The sequence below is a fragment of the Panthera onca genome, chromosome F2 (assembly GCF_046562875.1).
Source record: "Panthera onca isolate mPanOnc1 chromosome F2, mPanOnc1 haplotype 2, whole genome shotgun sequence".
NCBI lineage: Eukaryota > Metazoa > Chordata > Mammalia > Carnivora > Felidae > Panthera > Panthera onca.
The window spans coordinates 41,391,368-41,411,859 of record NC_138356.1 but is presented as its reverse complement, the minus strand read 5'-3'; the positions used below and the strand labels follow the sequence as shown (position 1 = coordinate 41,411,859).

Genomic DNA, 20,492 nt, shown 5'->3' with positions numbered 1-20,492 from the left:
AAACTTGCTTAGTGCTGAAAAACTTGAATTTTAAAAGTATATAAAAACTAGAGGAAAATATTTAGTTGAAAGACAGTGCTTAAAATGTTTATTTGCTCTATCCATTTCTTTTTGTGATGTTTTAAATTCCAATATGTTCATTAAAATTAATTTCACTGGGGGCACCTAGGTGGCTCAGTCAGAGCCTGCTTGGGATTCTCTATCCTTCTCTCTATCTCTGCCCCTCTCCCGCACATGCATTCTCTCTCTCTCTCAAACTAAATAAACATTTAAAAATTTATTTCATTGAATGAGTTCTTTATAAATTAAAAAGATATTCAAATGAATCAATAACACATGATTTAAAATCTTTTAGTACCAAAAGAATGTAACCACTTGAAGATAGAAACTACACTCAGTGCAGTACAGAAGGAAAAATGTGTAGGAGCACTTGGCTGGCTCATTCAGTAGAGTATGCAAATCTTGATCTTGGGATCATGAGTTCAAGCCCCACGTTGGGCATAGAGCCAGACAAACAATCAAACAAATAAATAAGTGCAAGCTTAAAAAGAGATACTCTTTTAAAGTAAAAATATTGTAAAGTAAAATATTTGTCTTTGTTTCTTTAAGTGTATATCCTTGAATTACCTTTTATAGAAGAGCAAAATGACGCCATTGTTCTTAATGTGTTTGAATTTATATTTGGTGTGGGAAGGTGACAATGTTTTGATGAGATAATTACTAAGTATTAGTTGCTGTGTGTTTCTGAAATAAAAATGTTAATCGATTGTGATAATAATGAAAGAAAAATTTTTCCCTACTCCTCTCCACCCTCACAGGACATTGCGCTTATTTTGCCAAACTCTTCTGAAGGTTCTATTTCTGAACTGGAGCAGCTCTCCAATTCTCTACCAAACAAAGAATTGATGGCCTCAATCTGTGACTGTCTACTGGCTATGCTAGCTAACTCTGAGAGCAGTTATAGCTGTCTACTGACATGTGTCAGAACAATGATGTTTCTTGCAGAGCATGATTATGGATTATTTCATTTAAAAAGGTAATGCTTTATCTAATTTAATATATTCTTGGATTTAACTTTTCACTCTGTCATCCCTCCCCAAATTAGTTAATTCATTGCTGTTGTAGAAGGCTGAAGATATGATTTCTTTCATGTGGAGAAATTTGTATTTATGGAAAGGATTTTTTAGTAGTGAAGTGTGCTAGTAATCCAATCTTCAGCATTAAAATATAAATTGAATAGATAGACAAATTAATGTGGACATCTTACAGTATTTAAGAAGGGAATCTTACTGTTCCAGGGGTATTAATTCACACTGTTTTTGTTTTGTTGATACATTTACCTGTAGTCCTTTAAAAGTGATGGTTGGTGTAGGGTGTGTGACTGGCTGAGTCAGTAGAGCATGCAGCTCTTTTTCTCAGGGTTGTGAGTTCAAGCCCCACATTGGTGTGGAGCCTACTTAAACAACAAACAAACAAACAGAAGTGATGGTGCTGTGATGGTGCTGTGATACTCTGTGCTGATTCTGTGTTTTTTATTCTGTAGAGAAGTGGCTGAGATAAAATTAATTTGAGATGATGTAAACCTCAAGTGTAATTTCTGCTTCAGTCTCTCTGTCCATGCCCTCATCTTTTTCTTCTCTAGGAAGGTAGCTGGATGTTATGTAGATTTGCTTGGAAATTTGTAGAAGTTTGTAGGATTATGAGACAGAAAGGAGAAGGAAACATGTTTGTGCTTCTCGTTAATTCTTGTAACATTGGTTGAAAACTTGCGTTCCAAATGCTCTTTGGTGCTGGCTCCTACCTTCTCCACTTCCTTCTCCTGAAAAACCTGTCTCCTCTTTTATATTCTCTTTCAGTTGGCGGCACCTGCTGAAAATCCAAGTTTTCCATTTCCTCCTACCCCGCCTTCTTAGTCTCTCACCATAATCTTTACATTTTACTCTGGAATGCCCCTTTTCCTATTGCCTGGGTATTTTTTACTCTATATCCTTAAAGCTCATCTTCTACTCTCCATCTCCAGGAAAGCCAAAAAACTTTGCTTGATTCCTCCATTCCTAAGCTCTCATAGTATTATGTGTGATATGTTTAATTTTGCTGGATTCCTGTTTCTGGTCTTTTTTCTATTGGTAATCTTTTCCTAAGTTGTCTTAACCTATTCCATTTTCTCTCTTTAGCTCTAATTTTTCTTCTAAGCTCCAAATAACCCATCCATTTATTTGATGTCTTTGCTTGACTTTCTATTGGACATCTCAAACTGAACAGATTTAAAGGAGAGCTCTTGAAATTCTTGCTCTCAAACATGTTTCTGTCTTGTTCATCCCAGTAAGTGTTATCACGTTAACTGTCCACACAAAACACCAAGATCTTGATTTCTCTCTTTTCCTTACTTCCTACGTGCAACCTATCAGTAAGTCCAGTGGATTATACCTCCAAAATTTATCCCTAATTTGATCACTTTTGTCCACTCTGTAGTTACCACCCTTGTCCAGTTCACTGTCATTTCGTGCATGACTCATTTCAGTAGCCTCCAGTCTACTTCTTGCTTCCACTGTTGTCCCCCTAAAATCTATTTTCTGAGCATTCAGACTGATTTTTTAAACTTAAAACAGGGGCGCCTGGGTGGCTCAGTCGGTTAAGAGTCCGACTTCAGCTCAGGTCACAATCTCACAGTCCGTGAGTTCGAGCCCCACGTCAGGCTCTGGGCTGATGGCTCAGAGCCTGGAGGCTGCTTCCTTCTGTGTCTCCCTCTCTCTCTGCCCCTCCCCCATTCATGCTCTGTCTCTCTCTGTCTCAAAAATAAACGTTAAAAAAAAAAAAAAAAAAACTTAAAACAGATACATTTGTTGTTCTGCTGAAATGTTTCCAGTGGTTTCCTATTATACTGCAGTAAAATCCAAACTCTATAATGTTCTTTAAGGCTGTATACAATCTGGCCTTTGCTCATCTCTTTGACTTAACCTCATAGCTTTTTTATCCTCAGTTTTGCTACCTGTCAAGCTCATTTCTACCTCCAGACTTTTTTGTTTTGTTTTGTTTTCCTAAAATGTTTTTCCTCTAGATCCTTATAAGACTTATTTCTCACTTCACTCATGTATCTGTATAAATATTTTTCCTGTCAAAATACCTGTCTAAAATAGTGTATCCTGGGGTGCCTGACTGGCTTAGTTGGTAGAGCATGTGAGGTTTTTTTTTTTTAATGTTTATTTATTTTTGAGAGGGAAACCAGGCACGAACAGGGGAGGGGCAGAGAGAGAGGGAGACACAGAATCTGTAGCAGGCTCCAGGCTCCGAGCTGTCAGCACAGAGCCCGATGTGGGGCTCAAACTCACGGACCACAAGATCATGACCTGAGCCGAAGTCAGATGCTTGACTGACTGAGCCACCCAGGCACCCCAAACATGTGACTTCTAATCTCAAGGTCATGAGTTCAAGCCCCATGTTGGGCGTGGAGCCTACTTAAAGTAAAACAACAACAACAACAACAAAACACTAAAATAAGTCTATCTTTTGAGTCCCCATTCCTTATCCCCCTTTATATTTTTCACCGTATTTATACTGTTTGACATTGCATTATGTAGATTTATTGTTTATTTGAATATAAGCTACCCTAAGAAAGGGACTGTGTCTTCTTGACTTTAGTCCCCCAGCATTTAGAAACCTGGTACATAGTAGGCTCTATGAAAGAATAAAAATGGACACTGGATTCATTTAGTCCACAAATACTTATTGAATGCCACTTCTGGGCCAGATACTGATCTAGGTACTAAAGATTGAGTAAATAAAATACATAGTATATTACAGAAAAACATTAAATAGAGCAGTTCAAGCTGCTGGTGAGTGCCAGAGTGAGGGTAGGAGTTGTCATTTGAAATACGGGGAGGTGATCAGGGAAGTCCTCACTGAGAAGGTGACCCTTGAACAAAGACCAAGACCCAAAGGTGAAGGGTGAAACATGTTAATATCCTGGGGGAGAACAATCACAAATAGCATGCCTAATGTGTCTGAGAAACAGTCATGAGGTCACGGTGGCTATCTTTGGAGTAAGAGAGCAAGGAGAAAAATGATAGGGCATAGGTCGGAGAAGTAACCTGGGGGGAAGATGGGGGTCAGCAGATCAAGGCCCTTTAGGGTTATTATAAGGGCCATTGTAAGATTTTGAGCAGAGGCAAAGAATGATCTGGTTTTTTATCTGCCTTTTTTTTTCTTATGAGCAGGTCACTATTTATGCTTTTTACATAGTTCTAACAACAACCCTGAAGCACGTCACAAAAAATTTTCTTTTTTGAGGTAATTGTACTTTCAGAAGAATTACAAAAATAATAGTACAGAGTTCAGATATGCCTTTCATCCACCTTTATCCCTATGTTAATGTCTTATGTAACCACTAAATATTTACCAAAACTGAGAAACTAACCTTGGCATAATACTATTAACTAAAATACAAAATTTATTTAGATTTTACAGTTTTTCTGTTAATGTTTTTTTCTGTTTTAAGATCCAAGACAGGATCCTACATTGCTTTTAGTTGTGATGTATCCTTTGTGTCCTGTATCCTTGTTTTTCATGACCATGACATTTTTGGAGAGTACTTGTTAGTTATTTTGTAGAATGTTCCTCAATTTAGCTTTGTCTGATTTTTTCTCATAATTAGATTGAGATTATGCTTTATTGAGAAGATTACACAGAGAGAAATACCTCTTTTAGTGCACCATATTAGGAAATGCTTGATATATTTCTGATGATATCCACTTTGATCACTTGACTGAGGTGCTGTCTGTCAGGATTCTGCACTGTAAACTTAATAATTTTCCATTTTTAATTAAATATTTTGGAGAATATATTTCCAAAATATATTTCCATTGTGCAAATACAGGATCTTATTTCTGTGTAAAACTTTAGTCAGTAGGTTGAGCATCCAGTTGGCTCAGTAGGTTGAGCATCCAGCTTCCACTCAGGTCATGATCTCACAGTTCGTGAGTTCAATCCTTGGGTCGGACTCTACACTGACAGTGCAGAGCTTGCTTGGGATTTTCTGTCTTTCCCTCTCTCTCTGCCCCTCCCTGCTCATACACACACACACACACACACACACACACACACATACACACTCACTCTCTCTCTCTCTCTCTCTCTCTCTCTCTCTCTCTCTCAAAATAAATAAACATTTAAAAGTATTGTTAAAAACAAACAAAAACCCTTTTGTCCACTAATTTTATTATTCATCAGTGAATCTAGGCATGTGGCAGGTTTTACTGTGGTATCCCAGTGCTGGTTTCCTATTTCTCTTAATCCTTTTTTAATTTTTTTGGTGGTTTATTTTTTATTTTTAAAATTTTTAATGTTTATTATTTTTGAGAGAGAGAGAGACAGAGCTTGAGACGGGGAGGGAGAGAGAGAGAAGGAGACACAGAATCTGAAACAGGCTCCAGGCTCTGAGCTGTCAGCACAGAGCCCGATGCGGGGCTTGAACTCACAAACCGTGAGATCATGACCTGAGCCGAAGTCAGACACTTAACCGAGTGAGCCACCCAGGTACCCCAATGGTTGTTTATTTTTGAGAGAGCAAAAGAGAATGAGCGGGGAAGGGTCAGAGAGAAAGGGAGACACAGAATCTGAAGCAGACTGCAGGCTGTAAGCTGTCAGCACAGAGCCCAACATGGGTCTTGAACTCAGGAATTGTGAGATCATGATCTGAGCCAAAGTCAGGAAGCTTAACCGACTGAGCCATGCAGGTGCCTCTCTCTTATTCCTTTTTAATTTATTAATTATCCTTCTATAAAGAAGAATTACCACTTTCTCCTCATTTATTTACTTATTCAGGGATATAAGTATGAATTTATGGACATTATTTTTTTTCTCTTTGTATGATAATCTGATACTATTGTTATTCATTTTGTTGCTCAGCTTGTGTCACTGATTTTGTTTCTTCTTATTGGATAGAGCTAGGAAATATATGCCTGTGTCCTAACTCATGCATATATATGTCTACATTTCTTTTTGTATATATTTATTTGTATGTATGTATTTTTATTTTTATTTATTATTTTTTTTCAAGTTTCATGACATTGCTTTATTATCCATCAGAGTTCATCTCAGGGTCCATACAAATTCAGTCTTTCAGAGCACTATCTCTGGCTTGCGTATGTCAAATGTGGACCAGCCCTTGTGACTGTGGGACAGGTTGAGCCAAAGGGGCCCTGGCCTTTTGGTTTTAGGACTACATGGATATCCAGAGCCCTAGGGCATCAGAAGGGGTCCTGCCGAGAGCTGTTTGTGTGGAGGCTGGGCCAGATGTATTAGTGGGGAGCTGGCCTCTTTGCTGGGCCTAAGGGAAATAAAGTTAAAGATCTCTATTCTACATTGATCACATTCCCATTGGATGGAAATGTTGAACGCACTTTGGTCTTGACTGCAGCGATTCCCTCTGTTACTGTGTTTCTGACTCTGTCTTCGTTCACCCTTAGGAGCCATGGAGCTGGCACTTACTCAGCGGGCTCCTAGGGATGGCCATCAGGTTCCCACTGGGTTCTGTGCTCAGTAACAGCCATCAGCATCAGATATCCCAAAGGAGAATAGCCCTTCTATTCCTGAGCTTGGTGCTTGGCTGTTTGTAACAAGGGGAGGCAGACAGGATCCAGCTTGCCTCATTGCTCTGGTTGATTGAAGTGCCTTCCTCTTCCTTCTTTTTTTTCTTTAAAATATAATTTATTGTCAAGTTGGCTAACGTACGGTGTATATAGTATGCTCTTGGTTTTGGGGGTAGATTCCCGTGATTCATCACTTTGTATGTATTTTTTTAAATGAGTCCATACTGACATTTTGACTCTAATATTAGATGTTGATTCTAGCTTTCTCTCTTTCCTTGTAACCTTATTCATGTTTCATGTTGTGCAGTTGTGTGGATTTTGACAAATGTATAGAGTCATGTGTTTATTGCCACAGTTGCATACAGAACAGTTCCATCAGTGTACTACCTTTTTATAGACAACTTCTTTATAGGCTGAGCAGCAGGGGCAGCTGGGTGGCTCAGTTGGTTAAGCATCTGACTCTTGACTTCAGCTCAAGTCATGATCTCACAGTTCGTGAGTTCGAGTCCTGCGTCAGGCTCTATGCTGACAGCTCAGAGCCTGCTTGGGATTCTGTGTCCCTCTGTCTCTGCCCCTTCCCTACTTGCTCTCTCTGTCTCTTTCTCAAAATAAATAAAAAGATAAACTTAAAAAAAAAAAGTTGAGCAATAAAAATACCAGCTTAAAAGTTTAGATATTCTAATAGGTATGTAGTGGACCCCAGATTTTAATAGATCATGGAAGTATTTGCTTAAGGTTATATGTAGAGACTAGTAATTGGTGTAGTCCAGTTTTAAATCCATTCTTTTTCCATTAATCATATTATCTTTGTATTTAATCTCATTCCTGTTTGTTGTGCCTTGTCCATTCCAGTATTTTATAAAGTTCTCAAGAGCAGGAGTCTTTATCTTTCTCTTTTGTATTGTTTTACCAAAGTCTTCTATGATGGCATCTCAGAATCCATCTGAGTTATATTTTTCAAATGTAAACACTGCATGTTTAGTGTTAATATAATCTTATTTTCATTTTGATTAATTATGAATTGTTACAACTCAAAGGGCACATTTGAATATTAGAATACTTTGTCCTTGAAATTCTCTTTTGATCAACAAAGAGCTGTGTAATTGTATAGAATAATTTTAGCAGGACTTGGATATGGTTGATTGTTATACTTAAATCTACCTATATCAGGAATTGGCAAACTATGGGCCACAGGTCAAATTCAGCTGACCACCAGTGTTTATAAATACAGATCTGTTGGAGCATAGCCAGCATTTATGTGCTGTTTATGTCTGTTTTCCCACTACACAAATGAGTTGAGTAGTGACTGACACTGGTGTTGTGTATAGAGAGAAACAGACTGCGTTTTTATTTAGCCAGCAAAGCATAAAATATGTACCATTAGGTTCTTTACATAAAAAGTTTGCAGGCCCCCAGTCTATACCCTTGATTTTCTTCTGTCAAATTATAGTAATAATAATAATTATTATTAAATAATTTACATAATAATTATTACATAAAGCAGGCTTTCTGGTCAGGCTTCTGAGACGGCTATAACCTCCTTGTATTAGAGAAATCCTCAGGCTATAAAAAGTATAAAAAATAGGGAATTTGGAGTTTCTTTTGCTAAGTTTTATATCTTTATTATTTGGGGGAAATTTTTTCTTTTTTTGTGGGGGGCTTGAAGCTTATTTTTAAAAGAAGGTATCTGTAGATATTGCTTTGTTAAATGGTGTTGTGTACATAGGCACACCAAAACATTTTTTAAATGATGGATTGAATTTTGTTCTGTCTGAACTGGAGATCGTTTATTTCTCATACTAGATTTATATGTTTAAATTTTGAGACATATTCTCTCTTTATTTACAGTTCTTTGAGGAAAAACAGTAATGCTCTGCATAGTTTACTGAAACGAGTGGTCAGCACGTTTAGTAAGGACACAGGTGAACTTGCATCTTCATTTTTGGAATTTATGAGACAAATTCTTAACTCTGACACAATGGTAAGTGTACATAAATGTATATGTATGTATTTGGTATTTTTTAAATTTATAGACTTTTGTCATAAGTTAAAAAAAATCACTTGCATTCAAAAATATCTTGAAATATTTTTGGAAGTTTGAACTTAGAATAATGTTTTTTTTTTTTCCTGTGTCCTTACCCGACTATAAATGCAAGGTTTTGATTTCTAAAAAAGATAGGTGTTTTAGAGTAGAATTTACTGAACTCTTTTTAAATCTATTAAACATCATTAATTTGTGAATACTCTGTAACTTGGCAACTTAGAGAAAAATACTCCTTACAGAGCCTTCATCTTTTATATAATTTTTTACATTGAGTTATCTTGCCAGGGACACTCAGGGCAGTCAAATTTTATTAGTCTCTTAATCAGATATTTACCTTCTGTCATTTAATTGAGCATTTACTCATTGTGTTTTGGATATTGTGCTTTCGGGGTGATGGCAAAGTTTATTACACTAGGGTATTTTGGATCCATCATAGATACTAAGTATCTATTTCTCTAAAATCTTACTGTTAAAATCTAATTAAGAATTTCTCCTGGGGCACCTGGGTAGCTTAGTCTGTTAAGCCTCTGATTCTTGATTTTGGCTCAGGTCATGATCTCATGGTTTGTGAGTTTGAGCCCTGCGTCGGGCTCTGCACTGACCACGTGGAGGCTGCTTGGGATTCTCTGTCTCCATCTCTCTCTGCCCCTCTCCTACTCATGTGCGCTCGTTCTCTCTCTCTCTCTCTCAAAATAAATAAACTTAAAAAAAAAATCTCTCCCATCATATTTTCCAAAATCTAGTATATGTTGTGGACACAATTCCAGAAACCTTTAATAGGCTTGCCTTTAAAAAGTGTTTTTGGTCAGATAAGTTTGGAAAAGTCTCCCCTGATGGAACTTAACTGTGCACATTAGTATAGTAAAAGTTCTGAAAGTTCCTGGATAAATAGAAACTTGCTTTACTATAGTCTAATCTAGCTTTTCCCAAATGGATTGCCTGCAAAATACTTTGTGTGTGTGTGTGTGTGTGTGTGTGTACGTGTACATGTGCATATACTGTTAACATCCTGTGGGTCTGTATTCTGTCAACACTGGTTTAAGAAATTCAGCTCAAGGGCACCTGTGTGTGTCAGTGGGTTGAGTATCTGACTTCAGCTCAGGTTATGATCTTATGGTTGGTGAGTTCAAATGCCACATCCAGCTTGCTGCTGTCAGCACAGCTCGCTGCTCCTCCCCTGCTTACGCTTTCTTTCTTTAAAAAAAAAAAAAAATTCAGCTCATATTTAAGATTTGTGTTTGGGAAGAATTGTGGAGGACCTGTTTAGTTCAGTTTTACCAAAATAAATATAATATGGGATGATTTCATAAGGTAAAATTAAGTAAAATTACTGTTTAGTAAACATGTAATGCGTGTAATTTATATTAAGAATATCTACTCCTCCAGTAAGGGATGCCTCGCTGGCTCAGTCAGGAGAACATGAGACTTGGCTCTTGAGTTCAAGCCTCACATTGGGCATGGAGCCTACTTAAAAATTTTTTTCTGTTTTACTCTAGTAAGCACCTCTTGGCTGCCTGTTGTTTTTGTAGTTTTTTTTTATACTGATTTTACTGGCAGATTTGTGTTTGCTTTGTGTCAGATATACTTTATTAAAGTGATTAAGTTTACCAGATGCTTTGATCATTAAAGATCAGATTTTGGGGCGCCTGGGTGGCGCAGTCGGTTAAGCGTCCGACTTCAGCCAGGTCACGATCTCGCGGTCCGTGAGTTCGAGCCCCGCGTCAGGCTCTGGGCTGATGGCTCGGAGCCTGGAGCCTGTTTCCGATTCTGTGTCTCCCTCTCTCTCTGCCCCTCCCCCGTTCATGCTCTGTGTCTCTCTGTCCCAAAAATAAAAAATAAAAAATAAAAAAAAAAAAAAAAAAAAAAAAGATCAGATTTTGATTCTGAAAGGTAAAGAGCATATTTAATGGTAGCACTATAGCTACCGTAAAGAAATTTTAGGAGTTTTTATGTAATGGAAGACTAATTAGTTTTACCAGATCCTAAGTGGTGTGTTGTTAATAAATCAGTTTGACAGATTTTCTTATGCATGTCATCAATTAAACAGTTTCTAATCAAAAACCACTAACCAGTGTTCATTCTTGTTATCCAGAAGCTGCTGGTCCCTGAGGACTGCTAATTAATGCTTTTATTCATCCCTCACCAGTGCATTTCCTTTTCTTACCTCCTTCATTGGGAAGGTCAAGGCCATCCTGTTTGGTTTCTAAATCTTTTCACTCTCCCTTAGATTCTTTCCCTGTTTTTTCTAACCTGTTGTTTCCTTCCTTAATCAGAGGAGAATATCCCTTCCGCCCCTCCCCCATCATTTCATTTCTATCTATGACATATATCTTACACCTTCTAATATCCTATCTGGCACCTTTTCCCTCTCCTGTTTCTCCTTGCCCTTGGCTACTTGATAGAATCTCTGAATATCCAAAATCAAATTCATTATCTTCCCCCATAAACTTGATTTATCTGTCTTACTTTTATATCATGATCTTCCCTGAACTTCACGATAGAAATCATGAAATAGTAGCCAACTTTCCTCCTTTTCTTCATCCTCTTCAGCAGCTGTCATTCGTATCAGTTTTATTTATAATACCTTTCATATTTCATTTTCTTTTGTATTTTACCACTATTACCTTAGATTTCCTTCCTGCTGCTGCTTTTTTCGTAATGTGTTTATTGAAGTATGATCTGCATCTCATAAAATTCACCCCTTTAGTTTTTAGTATATTGTACAATCATCTCTGCTATGTAATTTCAGAATGCTTTCGTAATCCCAAAAAGAAGCTCTGTGCCCATAACAGAAACTCCTCTTTTCCCCTTTTAGCCCATGGCAATCACTAATCTACTTTTCCATCTCTATATCAGTCTCTGCAAAAAGATTGCTGGGATTTTGATAGGAATTGTATTGAAATTTGGGAGTATTGGGGCGCCTGGGTGGCGCAGTCGGTTGAGCGTCCGACTTCAGCCAGGTCACGATCTCGCGGTCCGTGAGTTCGAGCCCCGCGTCAGGCTCTGGGCTGATGGCTCGGAGCCTGGAGCCTGCTTCCGATTCTGTGTCTCCCTCTCTCTCTGCCCCTCCCCCGTTCATGCTCTGTCTCTCTCTGTCCCAAAAATAAATAAAAAACGTTGAAAAAAAAAAATTAAAAAAAAAAAAAAAAGAAATTTGGGAGTATCACTATCTTAATACCTTTTACTATATGGCTTACTTTTTTTAAAAACAGGAAATATTAACTTTTTTCATTACAGAATATAGCCCTAAATACAATAGTTACTGTTTTCTTTAGTTCTTTGCTTTATCTCTAGAAAGATAAATTCAGGTTTCATCAGTTCTTTATTTTAGTAGTAGGCATTTTATTAACTTAAGTATCAATCAGTGTGTTACATGCCCAGCAAGTGCCAGTGTATTTGCCATTGGATATTTTTGTTAAGAAACCTTGCTGCTAGTATGTTGAATATGTGTGTTTAGCTATTTATTATGTGAGTCTTACTCAAAGAAAATGCATTTCAGCCTTAAGCTGATTAACTCTTTCTTAAAACTAGCCATTTATACTGGTGTAAAACCAAAACACTTAGGGGAAGATTGCAGCAAATGGCTTAAATATCTGTATAAGTGTGGAAGCATCTTTGCAAATTTCTCTGCTCTCAAATTTAACTTGTGTGTGACATTTACAGGGATGTTGTGGAGATGATAGTGGTCTCATGGAAGTAGAGGGAACTCATCCGTCACGGACAATGAGTATTAATGCTGCAGAGTTAAAACAGCTTCTACAAAGCAAAGAAGAAAGTCCAGAAAATTTGTTCCTTGAACTAGAGAAGCTTGTTTTGGTAAAAGAAAAAAAAAACAAAAACAAACAAAAAAAAAAAAAAAAAAAAAAACAAAGAAAAACAGAAGCAAAATAAAAACATTTGCTCATTCCTAAGATATATTTTTTTCTCTTTTTGACTAGTGCAAGTTTTTCAGTGACCTTTTTAAATAGTGAACCTTCAGGTGGATACCTGTAATAAAGTTTGAAATAACTCTTTGAATTAATAATTTGGAGTGAAGTCCTCCATACTGTTATGAATCTTAAGGAAGAAGGCATTAGTTTTTGAATTATCTATTTGAATGCAGGATGTCCCCTGCTACCATTCTTTAGAAATAAAATGACAAATGTTTTTGGTATTTGTTTTATTTGAATATGTTTAATGTTCATAAGTTTTTGACAGTTTTCCAAATTTCTTAGTAATCAAAAAATACAACCTTTTCTACTAAAGAGTCAGTAGATTATGGGCATAAATGTTCAAGTTTTACCTGTATCATCTTATTCTGCTTTTGTCTATATCTAGGAACATTCAAAAGATGATGACAATCTGGATTCTTTGTTGGACAATGTAGTTGGACTTAAGCAGATGCTGGAGTCATCTGGTGATCCTTTACCTCTTGGTGACCAGGATATAGAACCAGTACTTTCAGCTCCAGAATCTCTCCAGAATCTGTTTAATAATAGGTAAAACAAGCAATGTTTTGTGGTTGAGTATTGTATATTTAATGACCGAGGTCTAGAGAGGGCCAACAAGCTATTTTTGTTACGGGCTGGATAATAAAAATTCTAGGCTTTGTAGGCCACATTCAGCCTATGTTGCATATTCTTCTGTAGCATTTTGTTTGTTTCATATGTTTTTTTAAAACTCTTAAATAATAGGGGCACCTGGGGTGGCTTAGTCAGTTAAGCATCCGACTCTTGATCTCAGCTCAGGTCTTGATCTCAGTGTTGTGAGTTCAAACCCCATGTTGGGCTCTGTGCTGGGTGTGAAGCCTACTTAAAAACAAAATGAAACAAAACTTAAATAATAAATCATTTCTATCTTACAGGCTATACACAAGCAGGCTGGCAGAATGGAGGCTATACTTTACTGATACTTCTAGAGCATAACTATTCAGTGTGATGGAATTACTCTCTAAATTTAGAAAAATTAAATATGGCCAGTTTCTGTACACATTGCTACAGTGTAATAAACTTGGCTTTTAAGTACTAATTTTACTAACAGTTTTGAGGGTGACATTTTAAATTGTACATTGTACAGATTTTGCTTAGAAGATAAGCTAAAATAATTTGATTTTGGAATTCTGCTTTTTACCAAATGTCTTTTCTGTTCTAGGACTGCATATGTGCTAGCTGATGTCATGGATGATCAGTTGAAATCCATGTGGTTCACTCCATTTCAGGCTGAAGAGATTGATACAGATCTGGATTTGGTATAAGTAATTTTATTACTAAATATTTAGAAAAAAGTTATTGTTGATTTTTTTGGTTTTTGTGTGTATTATTAGCACTAAAATAAGATACATGTTGTATGGCTGTTAAAAGCCCATTGAGGGGATGCCTGGCTGGCTCCGTCGTAGAGCATGCAACTCTTCATTGTATAGTAAGTTTGAGCCCCACCGTGGGTAATAGAGATTACTTAAAAATAAAATCTTAAAAACAAACAAAAAAAGGCCCGTTTGAGGACCAGTACTGCATTATTTTCATATCGGCTGCCCACTTAATGGTATCCAGGACATTCAGTATCTTATGCTACTTATTTTGCTTCTTTCTAGTTAGTGATCTGTATATTTGAGAATGAGATGCTTTCTTTTTTCTTTTTCTGTTTTTTAGAGAGAGAGTGAGAGCAGGGGAGAGGGCCAGAGGGAGAGAGAGAATCTTAAGCAGGCTCCATTCTTGGTGGGGAGCCCGATGCAGGTCTTGACCCTGGGATCATGACCTGAGCCAAAATCAAGAGTTGGACACTCAACTGTCTGAGCCACCAAGGTGCCCTGAGAATGAGATTCTTTGGGGAAAAATTATGTTTTTGCCTAAGTACTCTGAGACACTTTGTTTTCTTATATTTGTAGGGTATAGAATAGAGAAAAGTATCCCACAGAATTATAATTCATTTCTGTTTTGGGGTTTAAGGAAAGGAATGGTATTGTGGCAATCTACTTTTAATTTTGGGGCAAATGTGAAGAATCTATTTATTAAAATAACATAGGTACAAAAGGGAATTCGCATTCTTAAACGTAATGCTGAACATGTAAGAGTATAGTTAAACATTTAAAATTAGAAGCATGCTGATTTATGTTTCTCAGAGCCATATTAGGGAGGATGATTTCAGCCACATATTATACTATGTATTATTTTTTTCTTGATCAGAAAAATAAATATATTTGCTTATTCCCTGGTCCAAAAAGTGTTAGTATTTATTATATGCAATAAGACTAAAAGAATTATTTACTTCATGCTTAAGGTGTATTTAATATATTTGAGAGCTCCTTTCCCTTCTTTTAAACTATTGCATAAAATCTGGGGTGCCTGGAAGGCTCAGTTGATTAAGTGTCTGACTTTGGCTCAGGTCAGGATCTCACCACCCGTTAGTTTGAGCCCTGTGTCAGGCTCTGTGCTGACAGCTCAGAGCCTGGAGCTGCTTTGGATTTTGTGTTTCCCTTTCTTTCTGCCCTCCCCCACTTGCATTCTGTCTCTTTCTCTCAAAAATAAATAAACATTAAAAAATTTAATATCGCATAAAATCCGATTTAAATTGCATTAGAGAATTAATTTCTCACGGTGCCTGGATGGCTCAGTCAATTGGGTGTCCAACTTTGCTTAGGTCATGATCTCAGTTTATGTGAGTTCGACCCCTACATCAAGCTTGCTGCTGTCGATGTAGGGCCTGCTTCAGACTCCCTGTCCCCCTCTTCTCTGCCCCTCCCCTGTTCTCTCTCTCTCAAAAATAAATGAACATTTTTTAAAAAAAGAATTAATTTCTCTTGGGGTGCCTGGCTGACTTAGTCAGTAGAGCAAGCATGTGACTCTTGATCTTGGCGTTGTCAGTTAAAGCCCCACATTGGGCGTAAAGCTTGCTTAAAAATTACAAAAAGGGGCGCCTGGGTGGCTCATTTGGTTGTGTCTGACTCTTGATTTCGGCTTGGGTCATGTTCCAGGGTTGTAGGATTGAGCCCCATGTTGGGTTCCACCTTGAACATGGAGCCTGCTTAAGATTTTCTCTCTCCGGCCCCTCTCCCCTGCTAACACGCTCTCTCAAATTAAAAAAAAAAAATAATTTCTTCTTTAGTGTAAATTGCCAATGATTCTTTAGAACTGTTCTGTCCAATAGAACTGTATGCAGTAACAGAAATGTTCAGAAATGTGCTCTGTTTAGTATAGTAGCCATTAGCCTTATGTGACTGTTGAACAACGAAATGTTGCTAGTGTGACTGAAGAACTGAATTTTATTTTTTATTTAATTTTAATTAATTTAAATTTAAATAGGCGCAAGAGGTTAAGGGGCTACCTACCATATCTAGCATCATAGATCTAAAATATTTGTTAGAAGGATGTTGTTTTTTTTTATAACTTTTATATTGAATCACAACTGTCTTTATTGTAACCTTACATGGTTTAGAAAATTTGGGGTTTTAGGTTTGCTAAATTTAAATAAAACTTAAGTAAACATAATTTTTATTTCTCTGGAAGTAAACTTAGATTGGACCCTCATTAAATGCATAGAACTTTGAGATCTGTGGCACAGAATCCTTTTATAATAGATATGTTGACTATACAGGGCTTACAAAGTATGTTATTTTCAGATTCTTTGGGAAACGTTTTGGAGATGCTACTTTATTAATTTATATAGATAAATTCTGAGTTCCTTGTCAGACAGCAGAGGCCTCCCAACTTTGACAACCCTTCTTTGAGGAAGAATGCCACTCTCTTCCATCCCTCCAAAATGCAGCTGAATTCCTAAGATTTTTAACTACCAATGATGTTGCTTTTTGAAAGGATAAGGGAAAGGGGTGCCTGACTGGCTTAGTCAATGGAGCATACAACTCTTGATCTTGAGATTGTGAATTCAAGCCCCATGTTGGATGTAGAGATTACTTAAAAATAAATTCTTTAAAAAAAAGGTGGGGGGGGGTGCACTTGGGTGGCTCAGCTGGTTAAGTGTCTGACTCTTGGATTCATCTCGGGTCACGATCTCTGGTTTGTGGGATTAAGCCCTGTGTTGGGCTCCCTGCTCACAGTGCAGAGCCTGCTTGGGATTCTTTCTCCTCTCTTTCTCTCACTCTCTCAAAATTAATTAATTAAAAAAAAAAAAGGATGAGGGAAAGAGGCCGACCTATAATTTATTTATTATGAGAGTCAAAGCTAATTTATAGGAAATAAGAATTTTAATAAATGTTACATTAATAATTATATTTAAGATTATTTTTCATTTTGTTTAATTTTTATGATTGCAGGTAAAGGTTGACCTAATTGAGCTCTCTGAAAAATGCTGTAGTGACTTTGACTTGCACTCAGAATTAGAGCGCTCATTTTTGTCAGAACCATCGTCTCCAGGGAGAACTAAGACTACTAAAGGATTCAAACTTGGGAAGCACAAGCATGAGACCTTTATAACTTCAAGGTAAAACTTTTTCTACTGAAGATCTTGACAGTGGTCATGGAAGCTTATTTCTTGCAATGTATTTTAAGATAGACACTAACTATAAGAGAAAAAAGGAAGTTGACATAATACTTGAGTCATGAATATTGTTTGGAATTTTTTTTAAGATAATACTTTGGCCAGGATATCCCTGGTACTTTTGTTATGTTCTTCTACTTTATGAGAGTTTGGAAGGTTTGAACAAGAGGTGAACTGGATTATTTTAAATAATTGTTAGTCATATCATAAAATGTGAGTACCATTCTTAGCTAGTTTTGTTGTCCATCCCTGGAGAGGAATAGAGATGTTTGCAGTGTTAACACAATTGAAATAAGAACTAATTGAAATGTAGTTTTCAATATTACAAAGACTGACTTAAATATTCATTGGAAATAGGAAAAAAAAGAATAAGTTTTCATGGAGTGTTTTTATTTTAATAGCGGGAAGTCTGAATACATCGAACCTGCCAAACGAGCTCATGTTGTGCCACCACCAAGAGGAAGGGGCAGGGGAGGATTTGGACAGGGTATACGACCCCATGATATTTTTCGTCAGAGAAAACAGAACACAAGCAGACCACCATCTATGCACGTGGATGACTTTGTTGCAGCTGAAAGTAAAGAAGTGGTCCCTCAAGATGGAATACCCCCACCAAAACGACCACTCAAAGTATCACAGAAGATTTCTTCTCGTGGTGGATTTTCAGGCAATCGAGGAGGACGGGGTGCTTTTCACAGTCAGAATAGGTTTTTCACACCACCTGCTTCAAAAGGTAATTATTTATGTATATTTTCTAGTGGGTTAGAATATTGGAATATTAGCATATTTAATAGAAGTGATTTAGATGTGGGGCACCTGGGTGACTGAGTCAGTTGAGCGTCCGACTTCGGCTCAGGTCGTGATCTCGTAGTTTGTGAATTCAAGCCCCGCATAGGGCTCTGTGCTGACAGCTCAGAGCCTGGAGCCTGCTTCAGATTCTGTGTCTCCCCCTCTCTCTGCCCCTTCCCCGCTCATGCTCTGTCTCTCTCTGTCTCTCAAAAATGAATAAACGTTTAAAAAAGTTAAAAAAAAATCACTTTTTTTTAAAAGAAGTGATTTAGATATAAGTGATTCAGATGAAGTACTTTTCAGTTACTACAATTAAGCGACTTCTCAGACCACTGGTAACTATTTGCTGAGTACTTTATTGGATAGAAAAAAGAAATCTTTTTTTTTTTTTTTTATTTTTAAAAAAATTTTAACAATTTAAAAAATTTTTTTAAATGTTTAATTTGAGAGAGAGAGAGCAGAGTACAAGTAGGAGAGGGGCAGAGAGAAAGGGAGACACAGAATCTGAAGCAGGTTCCAGGCTCTGAGCTGTCAGCACAGGGCCCAGTGCAGGGCTTGAATTCACGAGCCACGACATCATGACCTGAGCTGAAGTTGGACATTTAACCAGCTGAGCCACCGAGGCACCCCAGAAAAAATCTTTTTTAGGTTAATATTTAATTAATTGCATGTTTAGTGATAAGTTTAAAAGAAGTCAGTTGGCTAATTATTTTCCTTTTTTTATTGAAAATTGTGTTTATCCTTTCTGAATAGTACATATACAATCTCACAGTTCTACTTGCCAACAATTTCCTTAGGATTCTTCTACGTAGTTAACCATTGATTCTCTTATCTACTTGCTTCTTGATGTTATATTTAATTTGTTGTGGTTTTTTTTTTTAAGATTTAATTATTTATTTATTTTTAAATTTTATTTTAGAGAGACAGAGAGAGAATGTGTGAGCAGGGGAGAGGGGCGGAGGGGGAGAGAGAAAATCTTAAACAGGTTCCACACTTAGTGGAGGGCCTGACACAGGCTTGATCCCACAAACTTCAGATCATGACCTGAGCTGAAATCAAGAGTTGGATGCTCAACTGACTGAGCCACCCTGGCGCCCCTTAAGATTTTATTTTTAAATCTCTACACCCAACATAGGGTTCGAATCCACAACCCCAAGGTCAAGAGATATATGTTCTATCGACTGAGACAGCCAGACACCCCTATTTAATCTGTTTTAAATTATTTCAAGATTTTGCCTGCGAATGAATTCCATTTGAAATGTTGTACACCTGTCATACCTGTTTCAGAATGCTACCCTCCTTATGGGCTCTAGGGAGACCACTGCACAGCAGAGCTTTTTTTTAAAAAAAAATTTTTTTTTAACGTTTATTTATTTTTGAGATAGAGAGAGACAGAGCATGAATGGGGGAGGGTCAGAGAGAGGGAGACACAGAATCCGAAACAGGCTCCAGGCTCTGAGCTGTCAGCACAGAGCCCGACACGGGGCTCGAACCCACAGACCGCGAGATCATGACCTGAGCCGAAGGCAGCCGCCCAACCGACTGAGCCACCCAGGCGCCCCTGCACAGCAGAGCTTTAAGTTACAAATCTTGTTTCTTTTATTTTAAGTTACTGTTGTGGAAAAAATTTTTTTAAAGATTTTATTTTTATGTAATCCCTACACCCAATGTGGGACTCAGACTCACAACCCCAAGATCAAGAGTTGCATACTCCACCTACTGAGCCAGCCAGGCGCCCCTACTATTGTGGAATGTAACAGAAAACCACAAAACTTGTTTTATTGATTGTCAAAGGTGGCTACTTTAACTTACTGCATGATATTTTTTGCTTCTGTGATTTATTAAACATTATTCCTTGTTTAAAAAAAGTTTCAAGATTTCAGAAATTAGGTATACTTGTAGAAATTATACTTCGCTAGTGGATTGTTGACATGTTTTCATGCTGCTGAGTTAAAGAGGTTGGTAGTGAAAGTGAATAGCAGTTTATATTAATAGCAAATACATAGCTGTGTTGGGACTATTATGTAAAACACTCTCATATCAACCCTTTGAGGTAGATTCTGTTAGTACACCCACTTTACAGAAGAGAAAACTATCAGCTGACCAGGATATATAAATGTAAGTGACAGAACCAGTATTTGAATGCTGGCGGTCTGGCTGTAGAGCCTCTGCTTCTAACCACATACGATGCTGCCACACTGTAGTATATAAGCCAGAATTTCACTGTTTCTCTTTCATTACTTTGAAGAATAAGAAACGCCTGTTGAGTCTTTTTTAATTCAGTTGAAGTTGTGAAAATAGTAGATTTTGATTGTGTTTTCTCTTTTTAGGAAACTACAGTCGTCGGGAGGGGACAAGAGGCTCCAGTTGGAGTGCTCAGAATACTCCTCGAGGAACTTACAATGAAAGTCGTGGAGGCCAGAGCAATTTTAACAGAGGACCTCTTCCACCGTTGCGACCACTTAGTTCTACAGGTATACATCCTTCCAAGTTGATATCGCTGAGGCAGGGAATTGGGTGGGGCGCGGGGGTGAATCCTTTTTAAGTTGTCAGATGTCATATACTCTCATTCTGAGAGAGGATATTTTAGAACATAGACTTAT

General features: G+C 37.3%; 1 protein-coding gene across 3 annotated transcripts in view; it reads left to right on the top strand.

Moving 5' to 3' along the window:
- The window catches only part of VIRMA (vir like m6A methyltransferase associated), a 58,578-nt gene that overhangs the window by 37,182 nt on the left and 904 nt on the right, over positions 1-20,492 (top strand). For 2 of the 3 annotated variants that reach the window (XM_060610923.2, XM_060610922.2), the window contains exons 16-23: positions 819-1,036; positions 8,436-8,568; positions 12,295-12,447; positions 12,949-13,109; positions 13,762-13,858; positions 16,877-17,043; positions 17,502-17,833; positions 20,220-20,363. In XM_060610923.2, the coding sequence (XP_060466906.1) occupies positions 819-1,036; positions 8,436-8,568; positions 12,295-12,447; positions 12,949-13,109; positions 13,762-13,858; positions 16,877-17,043; positions 17,502-17,833; positions 20,220-20,363 (1,405 nt within the window). The remainder of the gene's footprint in view (positions 1-818; positions 1,037-8,435; positions 8,569-12,294; positions 12,448-12,948; positions 13,110-13,761; positions 13,859-16,876; positions 17,044-17,501; positions 17,834-20,219; positions 20,364-20,492) is intronic. The other variant, XM_060610924.2, reaches the window with a different exon arrangement.